This window comes from Choloepus didactylus, chromosome 13, assembly GCF_015220235.1.
Source record: "Choloepus didactylus isolate mChoDid1 chromosome 13, mChoDid1.pri, whole genome shotgun sequence".
In the NCBI taxonomy this organism is placed as follows: domain Eukaryota; kingdom Metazoa; phylum Chordata; class Mammalia; order Pilosa; family Megalonychidae; genus Choloepus; species Choloepus didactylus.
Genome location: NC_051319.1, coordinates 91,508,986 through 91,533,627, shown reverse-complemented (window position 1 = coordinate 91,533,627; position 24,642 = coordinate 91,508,986). Strand labels below are relative to the sequence as shown.

Below are 24,642 nucleotides of genomic sequence, written 5' to 3'. Positions count from 1 at the left end.
AATGTTCTTCTACCCCTAACACTCCTGCCCCAGACTAGTTACCTTCCTTCTTCCCTGAAACCCTTCAACGTATACACACACACACACACACCAAACAGAGCTCGTAGTTAATCCCTTCAAACACTTCTCACAGTTTATTTATTCAGGTACCATTTGATTAATGTCAGCCTCTCACACTTGATGGTATCGTCGGGCAGATCAGGGGCTCTGCTTCTGCTGGCCCCTATGTCACCACGGTATTGGTCTGTGTTATAACTAAGGTTCTCAAATTTAGCAAATAAAAATACAAGATGCCCAGTTAAATCTGAAATTTGGATAAACAAGGAATAATGCTTAGTAAAAATGTCCCATGCAATATTTGGGACATAAACTAAAAAATTAGTTCATCTGAAGTTCAAATAACCATGCATCCTGTATTTTATCTGGCAACCCTAATTACATCTTACCCTTGGACAGTAGCAAATCCATACAAGAAAGAATGAATGGGGCCAATGTATGATGAAAAACAAAACCAAATGCAGACATTCACTAGAAATCTCATAACAGCATGTTAGGAGTGGTTGTTTCAAGATGGGAAGATTATTGAAAAATTTTCACTATGCTGTGTTTTTCAACTCGAGTACAGCAAGCAAATGTTTTCAAATAAACATGAATATATGTATAGGTATGTATCTATACCATACCCCTTGTTTTTATTTATTTTTTATTAGAGAAGTTGTAGGTTTACAGACCAATCATGCTTAAATTACAGAATTCCCATAGTACCCCATTACTGTGCATCAGTATAATACATGGTTACAATTAATGTAAGCACATTTTTCTAACTGTACTATAGTCCATAGTTTACAGTAGGGTTCACTGTTTGTGTTGGGCAGTTCCATGGATTTTTTAAAGACTTTTACTCTAGTAACATATATGCAACCTAAAATTTCCCCTTTTAACCAAATTCAAATATATCAGTGATGTAAATTATGTACACAATGTTGTGCTACCAATACCATGATCAATTACTAAAACTCTTCTATTATCACAAATATAAACTCCCTACCTTTTAAGCCTTAACTTCCTATTTTCTACCCCCACTCCCTCCTCTGGTAACATATATTCTAGATTCTGACTCCATGAGTTTGCTTAGTCTAATAATTTCAAATCAGTGAGCTCATATAGTACTCGTCTGTTGTGTCTGGATTATTCCACTCAACATAATATCTTCAGGTTTCATCCATGTTATTGCATGTTCAGAACTCCATTCCTTTTTATGGCAGAATAATATTTCATTGCATGTATATGCTATATTTTGTTTATCCATTCATTGGTTGATAGACTCTTGGGTTGCATCCATCTTTTGGCAATTGTGAATACTGCTACGAATTTTGGTGTGTGAATATCTGTTTGAGTTCCTGCTTTCAATTCTTTTGGGTATATACCTAGAAGTGGTCTTATGGAAATTCTGTACTTAACTTTCTGAGGAACTACTAAATGGTCTTCCACAGTGGTTGCATCATTTTACATTCCCACCAGCAGTGAAGGAGTGTTCCTATTTCTCCACATCCTCTCTAACACTTATTTTCCATTTTTTTAAAAATAGCCATTCTAGTAGGTGTGAAATGGTACCTCATTATGGTTTTTGATTTGCATTTCTCTGATGTTTTATAATGGTGAACATCTTTTCATGTGCTTTTTAGCCATTTGTATATCTTCTCTGGAGAAATATCTATTCAAGTCTTTTGCCCACTTTTAATTAGGTTGTATTTGAATTGTAGTATTTATATATTCTGGATCTTAAACCCTTATCAGCTATATGGTTTGCAAATATTTTCTCACATGCTGTAAGTTGCTGTTTTACATTAATGATAAAGTACTTTGAGGCACAAACATTTTTAATTTTGATGAGGTCCCATTTATTTCCCCTCTCTCCCTTCTCTTGCTTGTGCTTCGGGTGTAAAAATTTAAACCACTGCCTAACACAAAGTCCTGAAGATGCCTCCCTATATTTCCTTCTAGGCATTTTGTAATTTTGGCTCCTATGTTTAGGTCTTTGATCCATTTTGAGTTGACTTTTGTATATGGTGTGAGACAGGGGTCCCCCTCCATTCTTTTGCAAATAGAGATCCAGTTTTCCCAGCACCATTTGTTGAAGAGACTATTCTTTCCCAATTAAGTACTCCTTGTCCCCTTGTCAAAAATCAGTTGGCCATTAATGTGAGGGATGATTTCAGCGCTCTCCATTCAATACCATTGGTCTATATGTCTGTCCTTATGCCAGTTCCATGCTGTTCTGTGATAACTGTGGCTTTGTAATATGTTTAAGATCAGAGAGTTTGATTCCTCCAACTTTGTTCTTTGTTTTCAAGATGGCTTTGACTCTTTGGGGCTCTTTATCCTTCTATATAAATTTGATGATTGGCTTTTCCATTTCTGCAAAGAAAGCTGGAGGAATTCTGAATGGTATTGCATTGATTATGCAAATTTCTTTGGGTAGAATTGACATCTTAACAATATTTAGTCTTCTAATCTATGAGCATGGAATGTTATTTATTTAGTTTGTCTTTGATTTCCTTTAGCAATGTTTTATAGTTTTCTGTGTATAAATCCTTTATATCCTTGGTTAGATTTATTCCTAGACATTAGATTCTTTCAGTTAATGCCGTATATGGAATTTTCCTTCAGGCTGTTCATTATTACTACATAGAAATACTACTGATTTTGGAGTGTTGCTCTCACACTCCACCACTTTGCTGAATTCATTTATTAGTTCCAGAAGCTCTGTGGATTTCACAGGATTTCCTATGTATAGGATCATACATTTCCAACTTGGATGCCTGTCATTTCTTTTTCTTGCCTAATTGTTCTGGATAGAACTTCCAGTACAATGTTGAATAATAGTGGTGACAGTGGGCATCTTTGTCTTTTCCTGGTCTTAAAAGGAAAGCAGTCTTTCACCATTGACTATGATATTAGCTGTGGGCTTTGCATATGTGCCCTTCATCTTGCGGGGGAAGTTTCCTTTTATTTCTAGTTTTCTAAGCCATTTTTATCAAGAAGGAGTGCTAGATTTTGCCAAATGTCTTTGTGCACCAATTGAGATGATCATGTGTTTTTCCCCCTTCATTTTGTTACTGTGATATATTACACTGATTTTTCTTATGTTGAGCCTCCCTTGCATATCTGGGATAAATCCTACATAATCATGGTGTATAATTCTTTTAATGTGCTGTTGGATTCGGTTTGCTAGTATTTTGCTGAGGAGTTTCATATTTGTAAGAGATATTGGTCTGCAATTTTCTTTTCTGGTGGTATCTTTATCTGGCTTTGGTATAAGGGTGATGTTGGCCTCATTGAATGAGTTAGGTAGTATTTTCTCCTCTTCAATTTTTTTGGAAGAGTTTGAGCAGAATTTGGCTTAAGTCTTCTTGGAATTTTTGATGGAATTCCCCTGTGAAACTTTCTGGTCCTTGGCTTTTCTTGTTGGGAGGTTTATGATTACTGATTCAATCTCTTTACCAGTAATTGATTTGTTGAGATCTATTTCTTCTTGAGTAAATGTAGGTAGTGTGCTTCTAAGAATCTGTCCATTTCATCTAGGTTATCTAATTTATTGGCATAGAGTTGTTCATAGTATCCTCTTATAGACCTTTTTATTTCAGCAGAGTCAGTAGTAATGTCCCTCTTTTCATTTCTGATTTTCATTATTTGTATCCTTTCTTTTTTTCTTTGTTAGTCTAGCTAGAGATTTGTCAATTTCATTGATCTTCTCAAAGAAACAAATTTTGGTTTTGTTGATTCTATATTGTTTTGTTCTTTTTCTAATTCTTCCACTTTTGAAGTTAGGTCTCTGATATAAAATCTTTCTCCATTTTTAACGTAAACATTTAGAGCTATGAATTTCCTTATCAGTGCTGCCTTTGCTGCATCCTGGAAGTTTAGGTATGTAGTATTTCATTTGCTTCATGATATTTCCTAACTTCCTTTGTAATCTCCTCTTAATCACATTGTTTAATTTCCACATATTTTGTAAGTTTTCCCTTTCTACTTCTCAGCGATTTCCAGCTTCATTCCACTGTGGTCAGAGAAGGTACATTATGTGGCTTCAATAAGTTTTTTTTTAATTTACTTGTTTTGTGACCTAAGATATGGTCCTTCCTGGAGAATTATCCTGGTGCACTCAAGAAGAATATGTATTCTCTTGTTGGTTGAAGTGTTCTACTGATGTCCATTTTGTCTAGTTGGTTTAGAGTATTGCTCAAGACTTGCAGTATCTTATTGTTCTCTAAATGTTCTATCCATTATTAAGTGGTATACCAAAGTTTTCTATGATTAATATAGAACTGCAGTTTCTCCCTTTATGTCTGTCAATATTTGCTTCCTAAATTTTGGGGCTGGGCTCTCAGGGGCCTATATTTCTAATTGTTACATATATTTATAATTGTTACATCTTGTTGCATTGACCCCTTTATCAGTATATAATGACCATTTTTTTCCTTCTTAACCATTTGGACTTAAAATCTATTTTATCCAATATTAATATAGATAATAATCATTTGATTTGATACCAACTTGACTTCAAAAACATACACACATACTGTTCCTATAACCCTCCATCCCCCCACCATTTTTGTACTTGCTGGAAATTATCTTTGTACATATGCCCCAAACCATAGATTTTTCATTACTTTTTATGTATTTGCATTTTAGCACCTCTAAGAAGTAATACGGAGAGTTATATGCCATAACAGTACAATACAATAATGCTGGCATTTATAATTACATAAATGGTCATCTTTACCATAAGTCTTTATTTCTTTATGCTGCTTTGAACCACTATCTAGTGTCCTTTCCCTTCAGTCTGAAGAACTTCCTTTAGCATTGCTTGTAGGGTAGGTCTAGTGGTGATGACCTCTCTTAGCTTTTATTTATCTGGGAATGTCTTAATCTCCCTCATCTTTGAAAAAGTCTCCATAGATAAAAAATGTCTAGTTAGCAAATTTTTTTTTTCTCTCAGCACTTTAAGTATTTCAACTCAGAGCCTTCTTGCCTCTGATAAGAAATTGCACTCGATCTAATTGGGACACCCTTGTACATAACATGTTTTTCTCTTGCAGCTTTCAGAACAATCTCCTCATCCTGTATTCGATGGTTTTATCAACATGTGATTGGGTGTATTTCTCTTCAAGTTTATCCTGTTTGGTGTTCTCTGGGCTTTTGGATGTGCATATTCATGTCTTTCCCAAGTTTGGGATGCTTTCTGCCATTTCTCTAAGTATTCTTTCCGCCCCTTTGTCTCTCTCCTTTTGGGATCACCATAATACAGATATTGGTATGCTTGATGGTGTCCCACAGGCCTCTTAGGCTATTTTCTCTTAAAACTCTTTTATTTCTGCTCCTCAGCCTGACTCATTGCAATTGTTTTGTCTTAGAGTTCATGGATTCTTTCTTCTGCTGGCTCCAATCTGCTGTTGAAACCCTCCTGGGAAGTTTTTCAAATTTCTCTTTACTAAGATTCTCATATTGGCCATTCATTGTCTTCCTGATAGCCTTAATTATTTCTCTCTTTTCCTTCATCTCCTTGAGCATACTGAAGATCATTTTTTTAAAGCCTTTGACCAATATTTCAACAGTCTGGTCTTCTTCATGGGTATCTTCTGGATTCTTATCCTCTTCCTTTGAATGGGCCATCATTTCCTATTTCTTGCACACTGTGCATTTTAATATTGTGAAATGTTAAGTCTAGGACTTATTATCTAAGAATCCTGTTTCTTGAATTTGTATCCAGCTGGAGATATGACAAATTTTGAGTGTCAGGAGCTAACAAATCCAAGAAAACCTACACAAAAAACACCTTTCCCTGTATTTGCAAATGGGCTTTGATTTTGCTGGTGCTCTCTATCAGATTTCAGTCCTCCTATCAAGAAGGACAGCCCAAGGCAAATGCTAGATGCAGGGTCCTCTCTGTATTTTCTGGGCCTTTGTCTTGCTCAGGGCTTGTGCTTGCAGTGGCCCTTGGTCTACAGGAGTTTGAATGCCTCCTCTAATTCCCAGGAAATAGACCTTCTTCCTCTCCTGGGTGTTCCACCACAAAATTTAAAATCAGGTAAACCTTTGCCCCAGGCTGTCTGCCTCAATTTTTCCTTATGCTCTTTTCTTTGTCTCAGGCTGCTTTTGCCTGGAGGGCAATCTAGGAGTGGGTGCAAGCAGGAGAGGAATTTTCCAAGTCAGTCATTTGTCACCAGAGACCCACATAGAGTGCCAGCGGGCGCCAAACTGCTCTGAAGAGGGGATGAGGGAGGGGTGGGAAAGGCATCAGAAACCTCTTCAACGGCTCTCCAAAATTGTCCTTTGTTGACCTGTCTAGCAAATGCAGCCCTTCAACTGTCCTCCACAGCTCTGAGGAAGCACAGCTTCTTTATGCTCCTCTGTTGCCTTTGTCCAGGGTGGTTTGGAACAATGGCCTCCCTCAGAGCTTGGCCCCCAGCAATCCAAAGTTGCTAATCAAAAGCATGACCAGCGATTGGCCTGTGCCCACTCTGGATCTTCAGGAAGTGGATTTTTATGTTCCTCTCTGGTACCAGCAAATTGTGCCAGAGGCTGGACCCCACAGCTGCCTGCCACAAGAGAGGGGGACGGGCACCAGTAACCACTGCACAGAGAAATTTATTGGTATTTTCCGTGGTTTACCACCCTCTTCTTCCACTCTTCTCTGGATGCTATACAGTGTTCTACTGGACTCTGGAGTTTCAAAATAGTTGATTCAGATGGTTCATACTTATTTAGTAGTCATTCCTACGGAGGGACGGATTCTGGGGCTTCGGACTCCATCTCCCCACAATCCCCCACACACAATTCTTAACATTGTGTAAACCTGCTTTAAAAAATTGTTTTCCCTTTGTCTGATAACTGGTATTCTCTGAACAGCAATCAGATCCTCAGACATTAGGGGCATCTTGATCATGATGAAGCCTGCAGAGTATATCATCAGTAAGATGGAGTACACAAAGGGGAGAAGAGTTAAAATAATAGCAATGCTTATTAAATATATATATATAGATCTCAATCATATAGTGCTTAAGAAAATCAATTCCTGAAGCTTTGGGGATGTAAAGATAAATCTAATTAACCCAGGACACCAAAATCTTGATTAAATACAATATACTGGGGAGTCTTATTTTTTCTTTTTTGCTTGACTTGCAAAATGAAGGTTAAAAACAAAAGTAAAACAAATGACATATGCTCTTACAGAGAATCAGTTGAAGATACCTCTCCCCTACACATACACACACACACACACACACACACACACACACACAAATAGAGATGCCCCAAGGGTGAAGCATCACTGAAAATTCTCTTGGGTGTCTCACTGGTGTATCAGTGATAGGGATGTTCAATATAAAGCACCTTAATAAAGCAAGGGAGGAAAATAACTAATATTTGTAAGATTCTTAACTATGTGTGGGGTACTGGGCATAGCCCTTTATCTCATTTCATAAGAATAAGACTATTTTATAACTATGACTTAGAATGATAAAACACATTACTCAAAATCACACCACCAGAAACATAGCAATATGCTATTAAGTTGTGGAATGATTCACTGTGCTTACTTACTAAGGCAGAAAACATTTATTAGAAGAAAGAAATGTGTTCTGAAGACTTTTATCTCAAGCTTTGAAAGACACAAGGGTTTTGTTTCACTTTTAGGAATGCCCCCTCCTAGTTTCCAGTTCTGAATGTGGTTCTAGAAATATGGTGGTGGTGCTGCTGGTGGGTGGCAGGTAGGGGAAGTCACTGTCTCTTCTCTATCCTTATCAACGTTAAAGGTGCCCAGTGTTCCTGTTTGAGAACTGGTGTGGAAAGTGAGAGGTGAAGACTAGTTCTACATCATGTTTGCATCAGGCCAGCATGCACAGAGAAGAGACTATTGTCTGGAAGGATATCAAGTTAGAAAAAAAAACAAAAAACAAAACAAAACAAAAAAAAAACCTCCAAAACCAAAAAAACACGCACAAAAAAACATCCAAACCTTGGCCAGCTTAAAGCCTTTGTACGCACAGCAATTAGAGATAAGCATGAAATGATAAAATGCTAAGTATGTCCTTATGAAGGGTTCCTGGCTTTTAAAAGGATATTAGTGGGTTAAGTCTTGGAAAAAAGGAAAATGTGACTTTGAACAAAGGGAGGCTGTGAAGTGATAGCACCTTGTCACTTTCAATGTGAAGATGGGGTGGGGAAGAGGCAATTTGATTGTTAAAGAGGGAGAAGAGTGAGCTGCCTCCATTTTAACTCTCTAAATGACAATCTTTTGAATAGGCCAGTCTAAAGTACTGATTAAATATCAGTCACAAGCAGACTCTTCCATGTCTGAATGGTATAAAGACTATAATAAGACCTATTTCTAAGTCACACAGGGCCATCTTCTTTTCAACTGTGGCACAGAGGGTTTGAGAAATTGTATATTAAGTGAACTGTGTTAATTAAAGACGGATGGAGACGGGTTTAATGCACTGATTCCTCCAGAAGGATGTCCCTAAACACACAGTGAAATCTTAATTATTTTTCCATTAGCATTCTCTGAATATAAAGACATTACTTTTTCCTATGGTAGAAAGTAAGAACTGCTTGGTATGCATATTTAAACAAGTCATACTGAAATAGCTTTAAGAACAGGCTCTTAACATAATGGATGCATTAAAATCTAGAGCAAAATACAGGAGACACAAAGACCTACATGCACAAGAAAAGACTGAGGTAAAAGATACTGCCAGCTTCTTCATTTTCTAAGCCTTGGGTTATGGTACTAGCTTTCAGAGCAGATCAGTCATTTAATGTCCAGCCACCAGCATGTTAGCTACAGCTCTGTTAAAACCTACCTGGTGAGAAAGGGAGCAGCTACCCTTTTCCAATTCACAGGTACATATGTGGCTGCTTAAGAAATATGCTGCAAAGAAACCAGTGTTTTTATATGTGTGTGTTTTCTAGTTTGCTAATACTGCTGAGATGCAAAACACCAGAGATGGACTGGCTTTTATAAAAGAGGGTTTATTTAGTTACACAGTTACAGTCTTAAGGCCATAAAGTGTCCAAGGTAACACATCAACAATCAGGTACCTTCACTGGAGGTTGGCCAAAGGTGTCTGGAAAACCTCTGTTAGCTGGGAAGGCACGTGGCGGTGTCTGCTCCAAAGTTCTGGTTTCAAAATGGCTTTCTCCCAGGACGTTCCTCTCTAGGCTGCAATTCCTCAAAAATGTCACTCTTAGTTGCAGTTGGGGTACTTTTCCTCTCTTAGCTTCTCCGGAGCAAAAGTCTGCTTTCAATGGCCATCTTCAACTGTCTCTCATCTGCAGCTTCTGTGCTTTCTTCCAAGTGTCCCTCTTGGCTGTAGCTCCCCTTCAAAACATCACTCACAGCTGCACTGAGTTCCTTCTCTTTGAGTCAGCTCATTTATATGGCTCCACTGATCAAGGCCCACCCTGAATGGGCGGGGCCATGCCTCCATGGAAATATCTCATCAGAGTCATCACCTACAGTTGGGTGGGGCGCATTTCCAGGCAAACAACCTAATCCAAATGTTCCAATTTAATACCCACTAATATGTCTGCCCCACAGATTGCATCAAAGAATATGGCTTTTTCTGGGGGACATAATACTTTCAAACCAGCACAGTGTGTGCCTATCTTAAGAAGAAAATGTTTTGTACAAGTTTAAATGATTACCTGCATGCTGGCCAGTGAAGCCGTACTTTGCACCCAGTTCCTGCCCCACAGCTAATGGGGGAAAAATCTGAGTGATGAGGCATCTGAACTTATTCCTTGTGAGCCCACTTAACTGTAATGCTTTAAAAAAAACTGGGCTCAAGGACAAGGGGGACTTGACAACTGCATCAAGGAATTTTTATTGGTGACAGTATAACCTTTTCTTCATTATAAGGCCAAAGAAACTGAAAATAAAAATCCTTGATGTAGATCCTAAAGAGGAGTTTGCAAAGGAACACCTAGAAATCAAAACTGACTTAATTAACAGTATCTGGGGGTGAAAGTGGGGATGTCTTTACTCTGAGGTCCAGTAATATTACTTACCATAAATTAACCAGGAAAGGGTGCTCCAGACCCTGCATGATCTGCAGTTCCTTGAAGACATTTCTCACTTCATTGCGTTCCACACACTTTTGTTTGTTCATGTACTTCATTGCATACATCTTCTTGGTATCGCTCTTCTGTACGATGCAGACCTATAGGTACAAACCAGAGTGAGCAAGTGGTTGGGGTTGACGGGTCATTACGATGAGCAAATAAGGCTTGTTCTTGAGCGTTACTTGGGTGCCTTATCACTTGCAACTCTGCTGATATTAAAGTTTCTATGCAGCCCTGATTTGGGACTAAAAATTTCATTTTGTCCCCCTGTACCAGATCAACTTTTGAATCGAATCCTTGCTTTCTCCAATAAACTTGCCTGTTTTTTGTTTGTTTGCTTGGTTGGTTGGTTGGTTGGTTTTATTCTTTTACTTGAGACATCATTTTAGAGAAAAGCTGACTCCTTTTCAAGAATCTTGCAATAAAAATGACACCCTTAATCATGCTTTGAGTGACTGAAATGGGCATAACTATACTGTCAAGCTATCCAATACTGGGCAAAGAATTTCTGTTCACCAGTATAGGTTAGATAAACACAAAGGACTTTAGACACTGGGAAAACACTAAATATAATGTACAAGTTTTTGAAATTCTTCTAGGGAACTGTTTATTACCTGATAAAGAGACAGATTTTAACATGCAAATTCCATCTGAAATATTATTCCTCCATTGAGGAAATTAATAATCAGGGTTTGAAACTAGAAGGTTCTACCAAAAAAAGAGATTGGGTATGTATACTTTTCATGGAAGGATTTTGAAGATGAAAACATGGTACAGCTGGGGAAAAGAAAACACGTCAGGTGGCCTCTTTCCCACATGAAAATAATTAACTCTTACCATTGACAAGGTAACTATTTCAAGAGGTACACCTGGTACAACTTGAAATGATTCTGAAAGCTTACTCTCAGGAGAGTTTGACTTTCTACTCTAAAGGAGAGTAAACAGATTAGCCTTTAATGAAATAATCTTGAGCACAGTATATGTTCATTATGTAGCTCCCTGTCACAATTTCCTCAAACTGTGATGACAATTCTATAAAAATCCATTATAAAAACATCTTCCCTGAATTCTTTCCTTGTTGTCCCAGTAACTCAATTATCTGAGCATTCTCAGACTTTTGCTCCCTGAGCTATATAACCCTGAGGTGGATAATCATTTTGGTTCTCACCTTCCCAAAACTGCCTTTTCCAATGGCTCGCAAAATTTCAAAGTGGTCAAAGTTGACTGTAAAACAAAAAGAAAAACATGAGTGATTTATCAGTTGCTCTTTAGTAGCTAATAAGTAAAGATTGGGCTAAACAGAAGTACATTCTAGACTACCTTAAAACATCAATTCATTCAATGAATATTTATTGAACACCTATTGTGTACTAATCATAGTGCTTCGTGCTGGGATATGGTTAAAAAAGAGTAAAAATAGTATCCTGACTAGACTATAGGTTCTATAAAGGCAATCGATACTTGTATAGATTACATAGTTCAAAAACAAATAGAAAAGCAAAACTTCTGGTGACCAACAGAGGTTGTGGAGCTGTAAAAGCCCAGAGCAGAGGATTTGACATAGGGTAGGTTTAGCATCTCTGAAAACGGAACAAATATGTAGAGATCTGGTCCTATGTACATAAGTCTCTACTGAGGATCAGTACTTCAAAATTATTCTCTCTGCCTACTATCTCACTATGGCCACTATTTTTATTCTAAATAATTTGTATCTCCCCAAGTAGGAAACTCTTACACCTATAAGTTTATAGAATGAGCTCATTTCCAGAAAGCAAATATCTAACAGATTAGGATATATACATGTATAGGTGCTCACTGAACGGTGTTTTAAAGTTGAAATGATCTTCCATGTCTGCTATTTTACAACTTCAGTTCCCAGAAATCAGCAGCAGAAAATCATTTACATGTAGCACAGTCTGTCAGGTCAATGCTTGTGAAATGTTTTGTGATGAAAAGAACAAACCATAGATTCCCCTGACGGGTGACAATTTTTGGTTTCTTGCCCTGATGATCTACAGAAAATGTTTCACTTGGCTTCCTTGTTCTTGAAACAAGGATTTAGATGAGTAAAAGTTCAAATGAGGGCTTTCAAGAGTGTATTCAGGAAAGACTGAAAAACATGGGAAGGTATCACTCTTCTCTTTAAGAGAGCTATTTCCTCTCTTTAACTAAATTAGTTCCTCCTGAGGAAGAGAGATGTGTGTAAGGTTACCTCTTGAGGTCTTTCCCAGCTTTCTGAGGCTCAAAACATTTGTATAATTTAACTTAATCTTCACTTCCTTTTCTGAACCCCAAATCACTATTTCCTGCACAAAACCCATTCAATCATGTGAGACAGTATGTATATTACTAATAACGCTAAATTTGGACTTAATGATGTGATAAAAATTAAACTCTTGGAGTCTCCATTTTCCTCATCTATAAAAATGGGACTGTACCTCCTAGACGCAAAAGCTTTTTAGCACTTAGCAAAAGTTTATATTTACTTACTTGATATGTTATTCAGGTGAATGACTCATCTTCCAAAACTCCTTGTTTTGAATTTATTTCATCCTCAAGATCATATACTCTATGAGGACAGGGATTATAAATTACTATGCTCGCCCTGGTTTCCCTGGCACCTCAGACAATTCTTGGCTTGAGATAATTGAAGGCATAATTCTGCACTTACCATAAAGCCTAGCACAGTGATTTACACGTGGTTGGTTCTAAGCAAATAAATTGAACTCTAAGCCATAAGGATTCTCAAGAACAATTGCTTCTTAAAAATATACAGAAATAGAAGCATCCAAGCAGCATCTCTTAGAATGAAGATAAATATGGGCAGTATGAGCATTTGAATAATATAAGGAAGTGTTTTTCATACCGAGTCGAATGGGTTATGAAATAGATTTAGTGATCCTCAGAAGCATTAAAAATTTAAATGGGGAAAAAGAAAATATTAGAATGCCTCAAACGTAGTAAGAGTAGTCTTACCTCTGAAAGTTTTATTTTGGTTTTATTTATGTGTGTAGAGATGTATGAGGTCATGATGTAACTTTCATTTGTATATTTTTACTGTGGGTTGTGATCAAAATAATCTGAGAAATACTTCTGTAAAGCCTCTAGTCAGTTCTTCATTTTCCGGTATTTATTCAGGGACTGATACTGTTTTTAGCAATCTAATACCAAAGTTATGTTCTAATTCAACTGCTTCCTAAGAGGATTTTAAAAACAATTCCATGATAGCAAATCATGGTATGAGTTCTATGGCCAATCCTCAACCTTGCAACCACCTTCACATCTTACACATAGCAATTCTTGAGTTTCATACTGAAATAACCAAAGCAAGGCTCTCCTTACACTCATCACAAGAAAGGGTGTGTCTCTGTGTGTGTGTGTGTGTGTGTGTGTGTGTGTATTTTAAAGTACCAGAATTTATTTGCAACTCCAAGATTTTATCTTGAGCAAATTCAATAAACTGCAATTTCTTCTATATCAGCCTAGACCAGAGTGCTGTGATGCTTTTGACTTTCCAAGCATGCAGCAGGTATCTAGAAAGTACAGAGTCCCATTGTGTTATTAATCTGTTTCATGAACCACGAATCCATAAACCATCTGAAACTTTAATGAAAAAGGATTAGATGCCATGTTGTTGTTAAGTTTCTACTAGCAGAACTGCCTAACTTAGTGTGACCTCCTAAATGTCAGGGCCTATAAAAGTGACAGGCCAAAAGTATTAGGGGTGATACATTTTATAGAAGCCTTATTTCTAATCAAAGAACAGACTCTGGTCCAGAACTTCCCTGCATAAAGTCACTAATAAATGTAATACTACAACCTAGTGAGAAAGCCAATGATGGATCCAAAGTGACTGGTAGAGAAGCTCTTATTCAATCCTTATAGTCCTTTCTTCTTTTTTTTATATCAGGCAATTAGATCTTTATTTAAGAAAAATCAGATTTTGACTAAATTACCATTTCCATAAATAGCAGCAGAATCACTGAGTGAAACATTAACATCAAAACAAAATGCATGATTAATGGAGAAGTTGAATGTTTTACTGTTATTAAAGGGTTTCTTATTTTGTTGCAAGGCTGTTGCTTCACTATACGAAAATAGCACCAGCAAATGTGGTACACTGAAAAATTGATAGTACTGTTCCTTACCTGACACTGTACAACTAACAAAAACTTAAATCCACTCCCAATTAATTCCAATGAAAATATCATTAAGTATTTTGACCCAAATCCAGGGATTGAAGTAAGCAAGTTACAATATTATGTAAGGTTTAAGATGACAATTTTACCCGTGAATTACATAATTTCTACAAGCAGTTTTTACCTCAGATAATTTCATGAATTCTGAAAATAATAACTAGATCCTAGTCTACATCACTGGGTGATACGAACAAGATGCAGATTGTATTTATCTGCTATCATTAGAAAGTTAATGGGTATTTTCTTTCAATAGCATAGTAGGAACAAGTAGTTTCTGTTTTCCTTTTATTGCTAAAAGTTGCTATTATAAATTTCTATCCATCAGTAATTTAAAATATTGATGGATTACATTGTTTCAGACTAGTTTATTTAGGGGTTCCATTTTCACTCTTCAATAGATTTTATGTATTTCTCATATTCTTCTTCACTCATTATTTCATCAAGTTCTGAAGGATTACTGTGTCATCTTGATCAGCCAACCATCTTCATGAGATTTGTTGACAAGTCCTGGATTTTCTGCAAGAGCTTCATTAATTTCTATTACTTCTCCTGATAGAGGAGAATAAAGTTCACTAGCAGCTTTTACACTTTCCAAAGCACCAAACTCCTCGTTTGTTCAAGTTTGTCCCAACCTCGGGAAGACTACAGTAAACATCTCCCCAAGCTTCCTGTGCAAAATTGCTGATTCCCCACCGTTCCAGTACGATTTCCTGTTGTTATCCATTCACGTTTATGAGTTTCCGCGCCAGCGCCCAGGGCCACCGCGGGCAGAACGTGGTAGGCAGGACATGGCGGGCGCCGAGGCAGCGCGCGGGTTGCAGAGGACGATCCGTAAGCTCCGTGCCGCGCGCAGCGCCTTGTTCACAGAGGAGCGGAGGGTCGCGGTGTCGCAGCTCGGCCACCCCGCCTGCGGGGACCACGCTCCCTTCTTAAAGCCTAGCACCAGCAACACTAGCCAGAAGGAAGGCTGACTTGAAAATGCAACCTAACCTCATAAATTCAGACAAAATGAAGGAGAGACGAAATCAGAATTATGGATTATTTTTTCAACATCATTGCAATTGTATTTTAGATATAGGATTTGCTTAAGGAGAGTGTAGAATAGCATACCCACTTTTTATTTGAAGCTTTGATCCAGATATGTGATTCATTGGCAAGTTAAGGTCCACAGGCCAAAACAGGCCAGCAGCCTGTTTTTGTACAGCCCATGAGCTAAGAATGCTTTTACATTTTTAAGGGTGAATAGATATATATCAATGACAGAGACCATATGTGGCCTGTAAAGCCTATAATGTGTAAGATGTGAACCTTTACAGAAAAGTTTGCAGATTCCTGGGATTAAGAACACTGTTTCTGGAGCCTATCTGGGTTCAAATCACAGCTCTAACAATTAATAATTGTGTGATTTGGAAACTAAATTCTATGTTTCTGTTCATCTACAAAATGAGGATTAAAATATTACATATCTTATAGGGTTGATAGGCAAATAAACTGAGTTAACATGCAAAGTGGTTCAAACCTTGCCTGAATTTGTCTCTACTAGTACTACTACCACCACTTACTTAGGGAATTTCATAGTTTATAGCTCCCAACAAATACCAGCTTAAGCTGCTCTCACAGCACATGGGCATCATCAGGCAATGTGAGAGTAAATGGTAGCCATCAGTGTCATTTCCACACATCTGAGGTTTTCATAGCCTATGATGTGTCCTTGCTGTGTTTAATCTCTAAAGCAAAAGTTTTAACACTTGTTCTGTTCACGTTTGTCTTGTCTTTGTATCATGTTCCAAAAGTTTCTTTCTGGTTCATGAGGAGTTCTGGTGCCAAAAAGACATAAAGGCCTTTTGGATATACCTTTAGACCTTTTTTTTTTTTTTTTTTTTTTTTTTTTATCACACATGTATGCTTTTATTAACCAAGTTTTTGAAGAACTTTAGATGAAATGGAAGAGTACTTATAATGTTAAGAAAAATCAGGATATAAAAGTAAATACCTATTACAATATCAATTTCATTTCATAAAAGTTTAGGGAAAAGCTGGAAGAAACTATATCAAGGATTAGGGTATTGGGGTGATTTTTGTTTTCTTTATTTCACTTTTCATTTTTTCCAAATTTCTAAAATATAACCATTTCTTTTATAATCCCATTCTCACCCCAACCCCTCCTCTTAGATCAACACTGAGGTGATAGGGCAAGGTTGTTAAACGTGAGATGCTTGAGGACAAGTGTAGCCAACTGTATTCTGGGGCAAATTACTAGAAAGGAGGGTATAGCTTTGACATGAGCTGTACTTACCTACCCAAAGAGGCTCAACAGTGTGAGCTTATTAATGCAGAATTTAATAACTGCCAGAACAGGGAGAAAAACTGAGTTTTGGACTTTGTCCTTAAAGTATAGGGGTGGAAACTCTACTATACAGAGCCAGCCAGTGAGACGGAACTAATGGAGCTATCATCTAGCCTTCTGCTACTCCATCCCTCCTTCAATCAAAACTTTCTGCCACCTGGGCATCACTCTCTCCACTCTTGTGGGCCAGGAAAAAGGCTTAGCTCCTCACTTGCAATTATTGGGCCCTCTGAATAACTGCTGAGTTCCACTGGGAGAGAACATAGCCTGGGGAAAACATTGCCTTTTTTTTTTTTAATCATCATTTTATTGAGATATATTCACATACCACGCAGTCATACAAAACAAATTGTACTTTCGATTGTTTACAGTACCATTACATAGTTGTACATTCATCACCTAAATCAATCCCTGACACCTTCATTAGCACACACACAAAAATAACAAGAATAATAATTAGAGTGAAAAAGAGCAATTGAAGTAAAAAAGAACACTGGGTACCTTTGTCTGTTTGTTTCCTTCCCCTACTTTTCTACACATCCATCCATAAACTAGACAAAGGGGAGTGTGGTCCTTATGGCTTTCCCAATCCCATTGTCACCCCTCATAAGCTACATTTTTATACAACTGTCTTCGAGATTCATGGGTTCTGGGTTGTAATTTAATAGTTTCAGGTATCCACCACCAGCTACCCCAATTCTTTAGAACCTAAAAAAGGTTGTCTAAAGTGTGCGTAAGAGTGCCCACCAGAGTGATCTCTCGGCTCGTTTTGGAATCTCTCTGCCACTGAAGCTTATTTCATTTCCTTTCACATCCCCCTTTTGGTCAAGAAGATGTTCTCCATCCCACGATGCCGGGTCTACATTCCTCCCCGGGAGTCATATTCCACGTTGCCAGGGAGATTCACTTCCCTGGGTGTCTGATCCCACGTAGGGGGGAGGGCAGTGATTTCACCTTTCAAGTTGGCTTAGCCAGAGAGAGAGGGCCACATCTGAGCAACAAAGAGGCATTCAGGAGGAGACTCTTAGGCACAAATACAGGGAGGCCTAGCCTCTCCTTTGCAGCAACCGTCTTCCCAAGGGTAAAACTTATGGTAGAGGGCTCAACCCATCAAACCACCAGTCCCCTATGTCTGTGGTCATGTTAGCAACCATGGAGGTGGGGTAGGCGAATACCCCTGCATTCTCCACAGGCTCCTCAAGGAGGCACTACATCTTTTTTTTTTTTTCTTCCTTGTTTGTCTTTTTTCTTTTTTTTTTTTTTTTTAAATTTCCCTTCTTTTTTAAATCAACTGTATGAAAAAAAAAGTTAAAAAGAAAACAAACATACAATAAAAGAACATTTCAAAGAGACCATAACAAGGGAGTAAGAAAAAGACAACTAACCTAAGATAACTGCTTAATTTCCAACATGTTCCTACTTTACTCCAAGAAAGTTACATAATATAGCAACATTTCAGTGAACTTGTTCCTACTACATCCATCAGAAATTAACAGACCATAGTCATTTCTGGGCATCCCCAGAACGTTAAATAGCTTATCTGTTCTTCTTGGATTATTGTTCCCCCTTCCTTAATTGCTCTCTACTGCTAGTTCCCCTACATTCTACATTATAAACCATTTGTTTTACATTTTTCAAAGTTCACATTAGTGGTAGCATATAATATTTCTCTTTTTGTGCCTGGCTTATTTCGCTCAGCATTATGTCTTCAAGGTTCATGCATGTTGTCATATGTTTCACCAGATCGTTCCTTCTTACTGCCGCGTAGTATTCCATCGTGTGTATATACCACATTTTATTTATCCACTCATCTGTTGAAGGACATTTGGGTTGTTTCCATCTCTTGGCAATTGTGAATAATGCTGCTATGAACATTGGCGTGCAGATATCTGTTCGTGTCACTGCTTTCCGATCTTCCGGGTATATACCGAGAAGTGCAATCGCTGGATCGAATGGTAGCTCTATATCTAGTTTTCTAAGGAACTGCCAGACTGACTTCCAGAGTGGCTGAACCATTATACAGTCCCACCAACAATGAATAAGAGTTCCAGTTTCTCCACATCCCCTCCAGCATTTGTAGTTTCCTGTTTGTTTAATGGCAGCCATTCTAACCGGTGTTAGATGGTATCTCATTGTGGTCTTAATTTGCATCTCTCTAATAGCTAGTGAAGCTGAACATTTTTTCATGTGTTTCTTGGCCATTTGTATTTCCTCTTCAGAGAACTGTCTTTTCATATCTTTTGCCCATTTTATAATTGGGCTGTCTGTACTATTGTCGTTGAGTTGTAGGATTTCTTTGTATATGCAAGATATCAGTCTTTTGTCAGATACATGGTTTCCAAAAATGTTTTCCCATTGAGTTGGCTGCCTCTTTACCTTTTTGAGAAATTCCTTTGAGGTGCAGAAACTTCTAAGCTTGAGGAGTTCCCATTTATCTATTTTCTCTTTTGTTGCTTGTGCTTTGGGTGTAAAGTCTAGGAAGTGGCCTCCTAATACAAGGTCTTGAAGATGTTTTCCTACATTATCTTCTAGGAGTTTTATGGTACTTTCTTTTATATTGAGATCTTTGGTCCATTTTGAGTTAATTTTTGTGTAGGGGGTGAGGTAGGGGTCCTCTTTCATTCTTTTGGATATGGATATCCAACTCTCCCAGCCCCATTTGTTGAAAAGACCATTATGGCTCAGTTCGGTGACTTTGGGGGCCTTATCAAAGATCAGTCGGCCATAGATCTGAGGGTCTATCTCTGAATTCTCAATTCGATTCCATTGATCTATATGTCTATCTTTGTGCCAGTACCATGCTGTTTTGGCAACTGTGGCTTTATAATAAGCTTCAAAGTCAGGGAGTGTAAGTCCTCCCACTTCGTTTTTCTTTTTTAGAGTGTCTTTAGCAATTCGAGGCATCTTCCCTTTCCAAATAAATTTGATAACTAGCTTTTCCAAGTCTGCAAAGTAGGTTGTTGGAATTTTGATTGGGATTGCATTGAATCTGTAGATGAGTTTGGGTAGAATTGACATCTTAATGACATTTAGCCTTCCTATCCATGAACATGGAATATTTTTCCATCTTTTAAGGTCCCCTTCTATTTCTTTTAGTAGAGTTATGTAGTTTTCTTTGTATAGGTCTTTTACATCTTTGGTTAAGTTTATTCCTAGGTACTTGATTTTTTTAGTTGCTATTGAAAATGGTATCTTTTTCTTGAGTGTCTCTTCAGTTTGTTCATTTCTAGCATATAGAAACATTACTGACTTATGTGCATTAATCTTGTATCCCGCTACTTTGCTAAATTTGTTTATTAGCTCTAGTAGGTGTATCGTCGATTTCTCAGGGTTTTCTAGATATAAGATCATATCATCTGCAAACAATGACAGTTTTACTTCTTCTTTTCCAATTTGGATGCCTTTTATTTCTTTGTCTTGCCGGATTGCCCTGGCTAGCACTTCCAGCACAATGTTGAATAACAGTGGTGACAGCGGGCATCCTTGTCTTGTTCCTGATCTTAGAGGGAAGGCTTTCAGTCTCTCACCATTGAGTACTATGCTGGCTGTGGGTTTTTCATATATGCTCTTTATCATGTTGAGGAAGTTTCCTTCAATTCCTACATTTTGAAGGGTTTTTATCAAAAAGGGATGTTGGATTTTGTCAAATGCTTTTTCAGCATCTATTGAGATGATCAATTGATTTTTCCCTTTCGAGTTTTTAATGTGTTGTAATACATTGATTGTTTTTCTTATGTTGAACCATCCTTGCATGCCTGGAATGAACCCCACTTGGTCATGGTGTATGATTTTTTTAATGTGTCTTTGGATTCGATTTGCAAGTATTTTGTTGAGGATTTTTGCATCTATATTCATTAGGGAGATTGGCCGGTAGTTTTCCTTTTTTGTAGCATCTTTGCCTGGTTTTGGTATTAGATTGATGTTAGCTCCATAAAATGAGTTAGGTAGTGTTCCATTTTTTTCAATGTTTTGAAAGAGTTTGAGTAAGATTGGTGTCAGTTCTTTCTGGAAAGTTTGGTAGAATTCCCCTGTGAAGCCATCTGGTCCTGGGCATTTATTTGTGGGAAGATTTTTGATGACTGATTGGATCTCTTTGCTTGTGATGGGTTGGTTGAGGTCTTCTATTTCTTCTCTCTTCAGTCTAGGTTGTTCATATGTTTCCAGGAAATTGTCCATTTCTTCTACATTATCCAGTTTGTTGCCATACAGTTGTTCATAATATCCTCTTATAATTTTTTTAATTTCTTCAGGATCTGCAGTTATGTCACCTTTTTCATTCATTATTTTGTTTATATGGGTCTTCTCTCTTTTTGATTTTGTCAGTCTAGCTAGGGGCTTGTCAATCTTGTTGATCTTCTCAAAGAACCAACTTTTGGTGATATTTATCCTCTCTATTGTTTTTTTGTTCTCTATGTCATTTATTTCTGCTTTAATCCTTGTTATTTCTTTTCTTGTACTTGGTTTAGGATTGGTTTGCTGTTCATTTTCTAGCTTCTTCAGTTGATCCATTAGTTCTTTGATTTTGGCTCTTTCTTCCTTTTTAATATATGCATTTAGTGCTATAAATTTCCCCCTTAGCACTGCTTTTGCTGCATCCCATAGGTTTTGGTATGTTGTGTTCTCATTTTCGTTCGTCTCTATATATTTAGCAATTTCTCTTGCTATTTCTTCTTTAACCCACTGATTGTTTAGGAGTGTGTTGTTTAACCTCCAGGTATTTGTGAATTTTCTAAGTCTCTGATGGTTATTGACTTCTAATTGTATTCCATTGTGGTCAGAGAATGTGCTTTGAATAATTTCAATCTTTTTAAATTTATTGAGGCTTGTTTTATGTCCCAGCATATGATCTATTCTGGAGAAAGTTCCGTGAGCACTAGAAAAGTATGTGTATCCTGGTGATTTGGGATGTAATGTCCTGTATATGTCTGTTAAATCTAATTCATTTATCAGATTGTTTAGGTTTTCAATTTCCTTATTGGTCTTCTGTCTGGTTGATCTATCTATAGGAGAGAGTGATGTGTTGAAGTCTCCCACAATTATTGTGGAAACATCAATTGCTTCCTTTAGTTTTGCCAGTGTTTCTCTCATGTATTTTGTGGCACCTTGATTGGGTGCATAGACATTTACGATTGTTATTTCTTCTTGCTGAATTGCCCCTTTTATTAGTATGTAGTGGCCTTCTTTGTCTCTCAAAACATCCCTGCATTTGAAGTCTATTTTATCTGAGATTAATATTGCTACACCTGCTTTCTTTTGGCTGTAGCTTGCATGAAATATTTTTTTCCATCCTTTCACTTTCAGTTTCTTTGTGTCCCTGTGTCTAAGATGAGTCTCTTGTATGCAACATATTGATGGTTCATTTTTTTTGATCCATTCTGTGAATCTATATCTTTTAATTGGGGAGTTTAATCCATTTACATTCAACATTAAAACCGTGAAGGCATTTCTTGAATCGGCCATCTTATCCTTTGGTTTATGTTTGCCATATTTTTCCCTCTCTCTATTAATATCCTTTATTGTACCCATACCGAATCTCTTTAGTACTGAACCTTTCTCCAAGTCTCTCTGTCCTGTCTTTGTTTCTCTGTCTGTAGGGCTCCCTTTAGTATCTCCAGTAGGGCAGGTCTCTTGTTAGCAAATTCTCTCAGCATTTCTTTGTCTGTGAAAAATTTAAGCTCTCCCTCAAATTTGAAGGAGAGCTTTGCTGGATAAAGTATTCTTGGCTGGAAATTCCTCTCACTCAGAATTTTAAATATATCGTGCCACTGCCTTCTTGCCTCCATGGTGGCTGCTGAGTAGTCACTACTTAGTCTTATGCTGTTTCCTTTGTATGTGGTGAATTGCTTTTCTCTTGCTGCTTTCAGAACTTGCTCCTTCTCTTCTATGTTTGACAGTGTGATCAGTATATGTCTCGGAGTGGGTTTTTTTGGATTTATTCTATTTGGAGTTCGCTGAGCATTTATGATTTGTGTATTTATGTTGTTTAGAAGATTTGGGAAGTTTTCCCCAACAATTTCTTTGAATACTCTTCCTAGACCTTTACCCTTTTCTTCCCCTTCTGGGACACCAATGAGTCTTATATTCGGACGTTTCATATTATCTATCATATCCCTGAGGTCCATTTCGAGTTTTTCAATTTTTTTCCCCATTCTTTCTTTTATGCTTTCATTTTCCATTCTGTCATCTTCCAGGTCACTGATTCGTTGTTCAACTTCCTCTAGTCTTGTACTATGAGTGTCCAGAATCTTTTTAATTTGGTCAACAGTTTCTTTAATTTCCATAAGATCATCCATTTTTTTATTTAGTCTTGCAATGTCTTCTTTATGCTCTTCTAGGGTCTTCTTGATTTCCTTCATATCCCGTACTAGGGTCTCATTGTTCATCTTTAGTTCTTTGAGTAGCTGCTCTAGGTGCTGTGTCTCTTCTGGTCTTTTGATTTGGGTGCTTGGGCTTGGGTTATCCATATTGTCTGGTTTTTTCATATGCTTTATAATTTTCTGTTGTTTTTGGCCTCGTGGCATTTGCTGAACTTGATAGGGTTCTTTTAGGGTTTGTAGACCTATTGAAGTTCTTATCTCTAATTTATCAGATCTACAGCTTCGTGGAGTACACTTTCTCTAACTAACCAGCAGGTGGCGTCCACGAGCCACCTGTTCTCCACAAGCCAGTTCTCCCCTGCTTAGCCTTTTTGGTGAGTGGGGGAGTGAGTCTTGTGGGGTCCAATTGGTGTACCAAGCTTGCGTGTGTAGTTGGTGTTGCCTGCCCTGTATGTGGGGCGTGTTTCTGGGCAGTCGGGGAGGGGGGGTGGCCCTAACAATCAAATCTCCCTGATGATCCTAGAGTTTTAAAGCTGCTGCAATAGTCTAATCCTTCAGTTCAGTCGTGCCACAGTTTGTCTCTGCCACTGACCCACAAGTCTTTGGTATTGGTGTATGGCTCCTGAGACTTGCAAGTGGGCCCCTCTTCCAGGCTGTGCACCCCGGGTCCTCTGTTGAGGGATGACTGTGCTATGTCACAGGTGAGTGCCGTCCCCCCAGGGCAGTTCTGGGCTGCTGGGCTGTGTAGGGAGGCTCCCAGTCTGCTCAAATGATGGCTGAATGGGGCTTTGTTAATTCACACTGCTCCACCTTCCCAGCTCTGGGACATTCAGCTGAGGTTGCAGGGAAGGCTAATGTCCACGCCCAGTTTTGTGGTGTGTGCCTGTTATTTGAAGCATTTCCGTCACACTGGGTTGTCTGGGGCAGCTCTGGGCTATGGGGCTGGCGATGGGCAGGAGTGTTTCCTGTCCACCAGGATGGTGGCTGTGAGCGGACACCCCCCTTTTCTTGGGAAGTTGTGTTGTTTAGTGAATTTTCTCAGCCACTGGATTATTGCCTTTTGTCTCAGAGCTCTCTTAGTTCTGCTCTTGACTTGACGTGCCCAAATTGCAATTCTTTGAAGCTTTCTGTATTGAGCTTCTTAGAGTAATTGTTTTAGAAAAAGAAAAAAGGATTTAAAAAAAAAAAAAAAAAAAAAAAAAAAAAAAAAAAAAAAAAAAAAACTGCCCTCCTCAGAGATCTAATGGGTTATTGAAATGCTAATAGACAAAGCAACCAGGGCCATTAAGGAAAGGTCCACAGGGCAGAGAGATCAGCTTTGCTTCGGGATTTGCATATGCACCTCAAGGCCTGAGCTCCGCCCTTCCCCTTTCTGTGTTCACCAGAACTCCAAAAATCCTCTGCTTTTATTTTGGAGTTTTTCGTGTTGTTTTTTTTCTATGCCTGTCTCCTCTCTGCTGGGCTGGCTGCTCTCAGAGTCTCTGGTGTCTGGTCTCAGTCTATCTATGGTTGGAGTTTGAATCAGTAGAATGAGTTTCCGATAAGAGCAGCCACTGCAGTTCTCCCTTCTCCTTCCCGGAGCTGACAGCCCCTCCTCCCCCGGGACTGAGCCTGGCAGGGAGGGGCGCGGGTCCCCTGGCCGCAAAAACTT

The 24,642-nt window shown here is 38.2% G+C and overlaps 1 protein-coding gene across 2 annotated transcripts in view; it reads right to left on the bottom strand.

Moving 5' to 3' along the window:
* The window catches only part of STK32A (serine/threonine kinase 32A), a 163,814-nt gene that overhangs the window by 101,655 nt on the left and 37,517 nt on the right, over positions 1-24,642 (bottom strand). For both annotated transcript variants that reach the window (XM_037801990.1, XM_037801991.1), the window contains exons 3-4: positions 11,297-11,352; positions 10,075-10,226 (exon numbers count right to left, since the gene is read on the bottom strand). In XM_037801990.1, the coding sequence (XP_037657918.1) occupies positions 10,075-10,226; positions 11,297-11,352 (208 nt within the window). The remainder of the gene's footprint in view (positions 1-10,074; positions 10,227-11,296; positions 11,353-24,642) is intronic.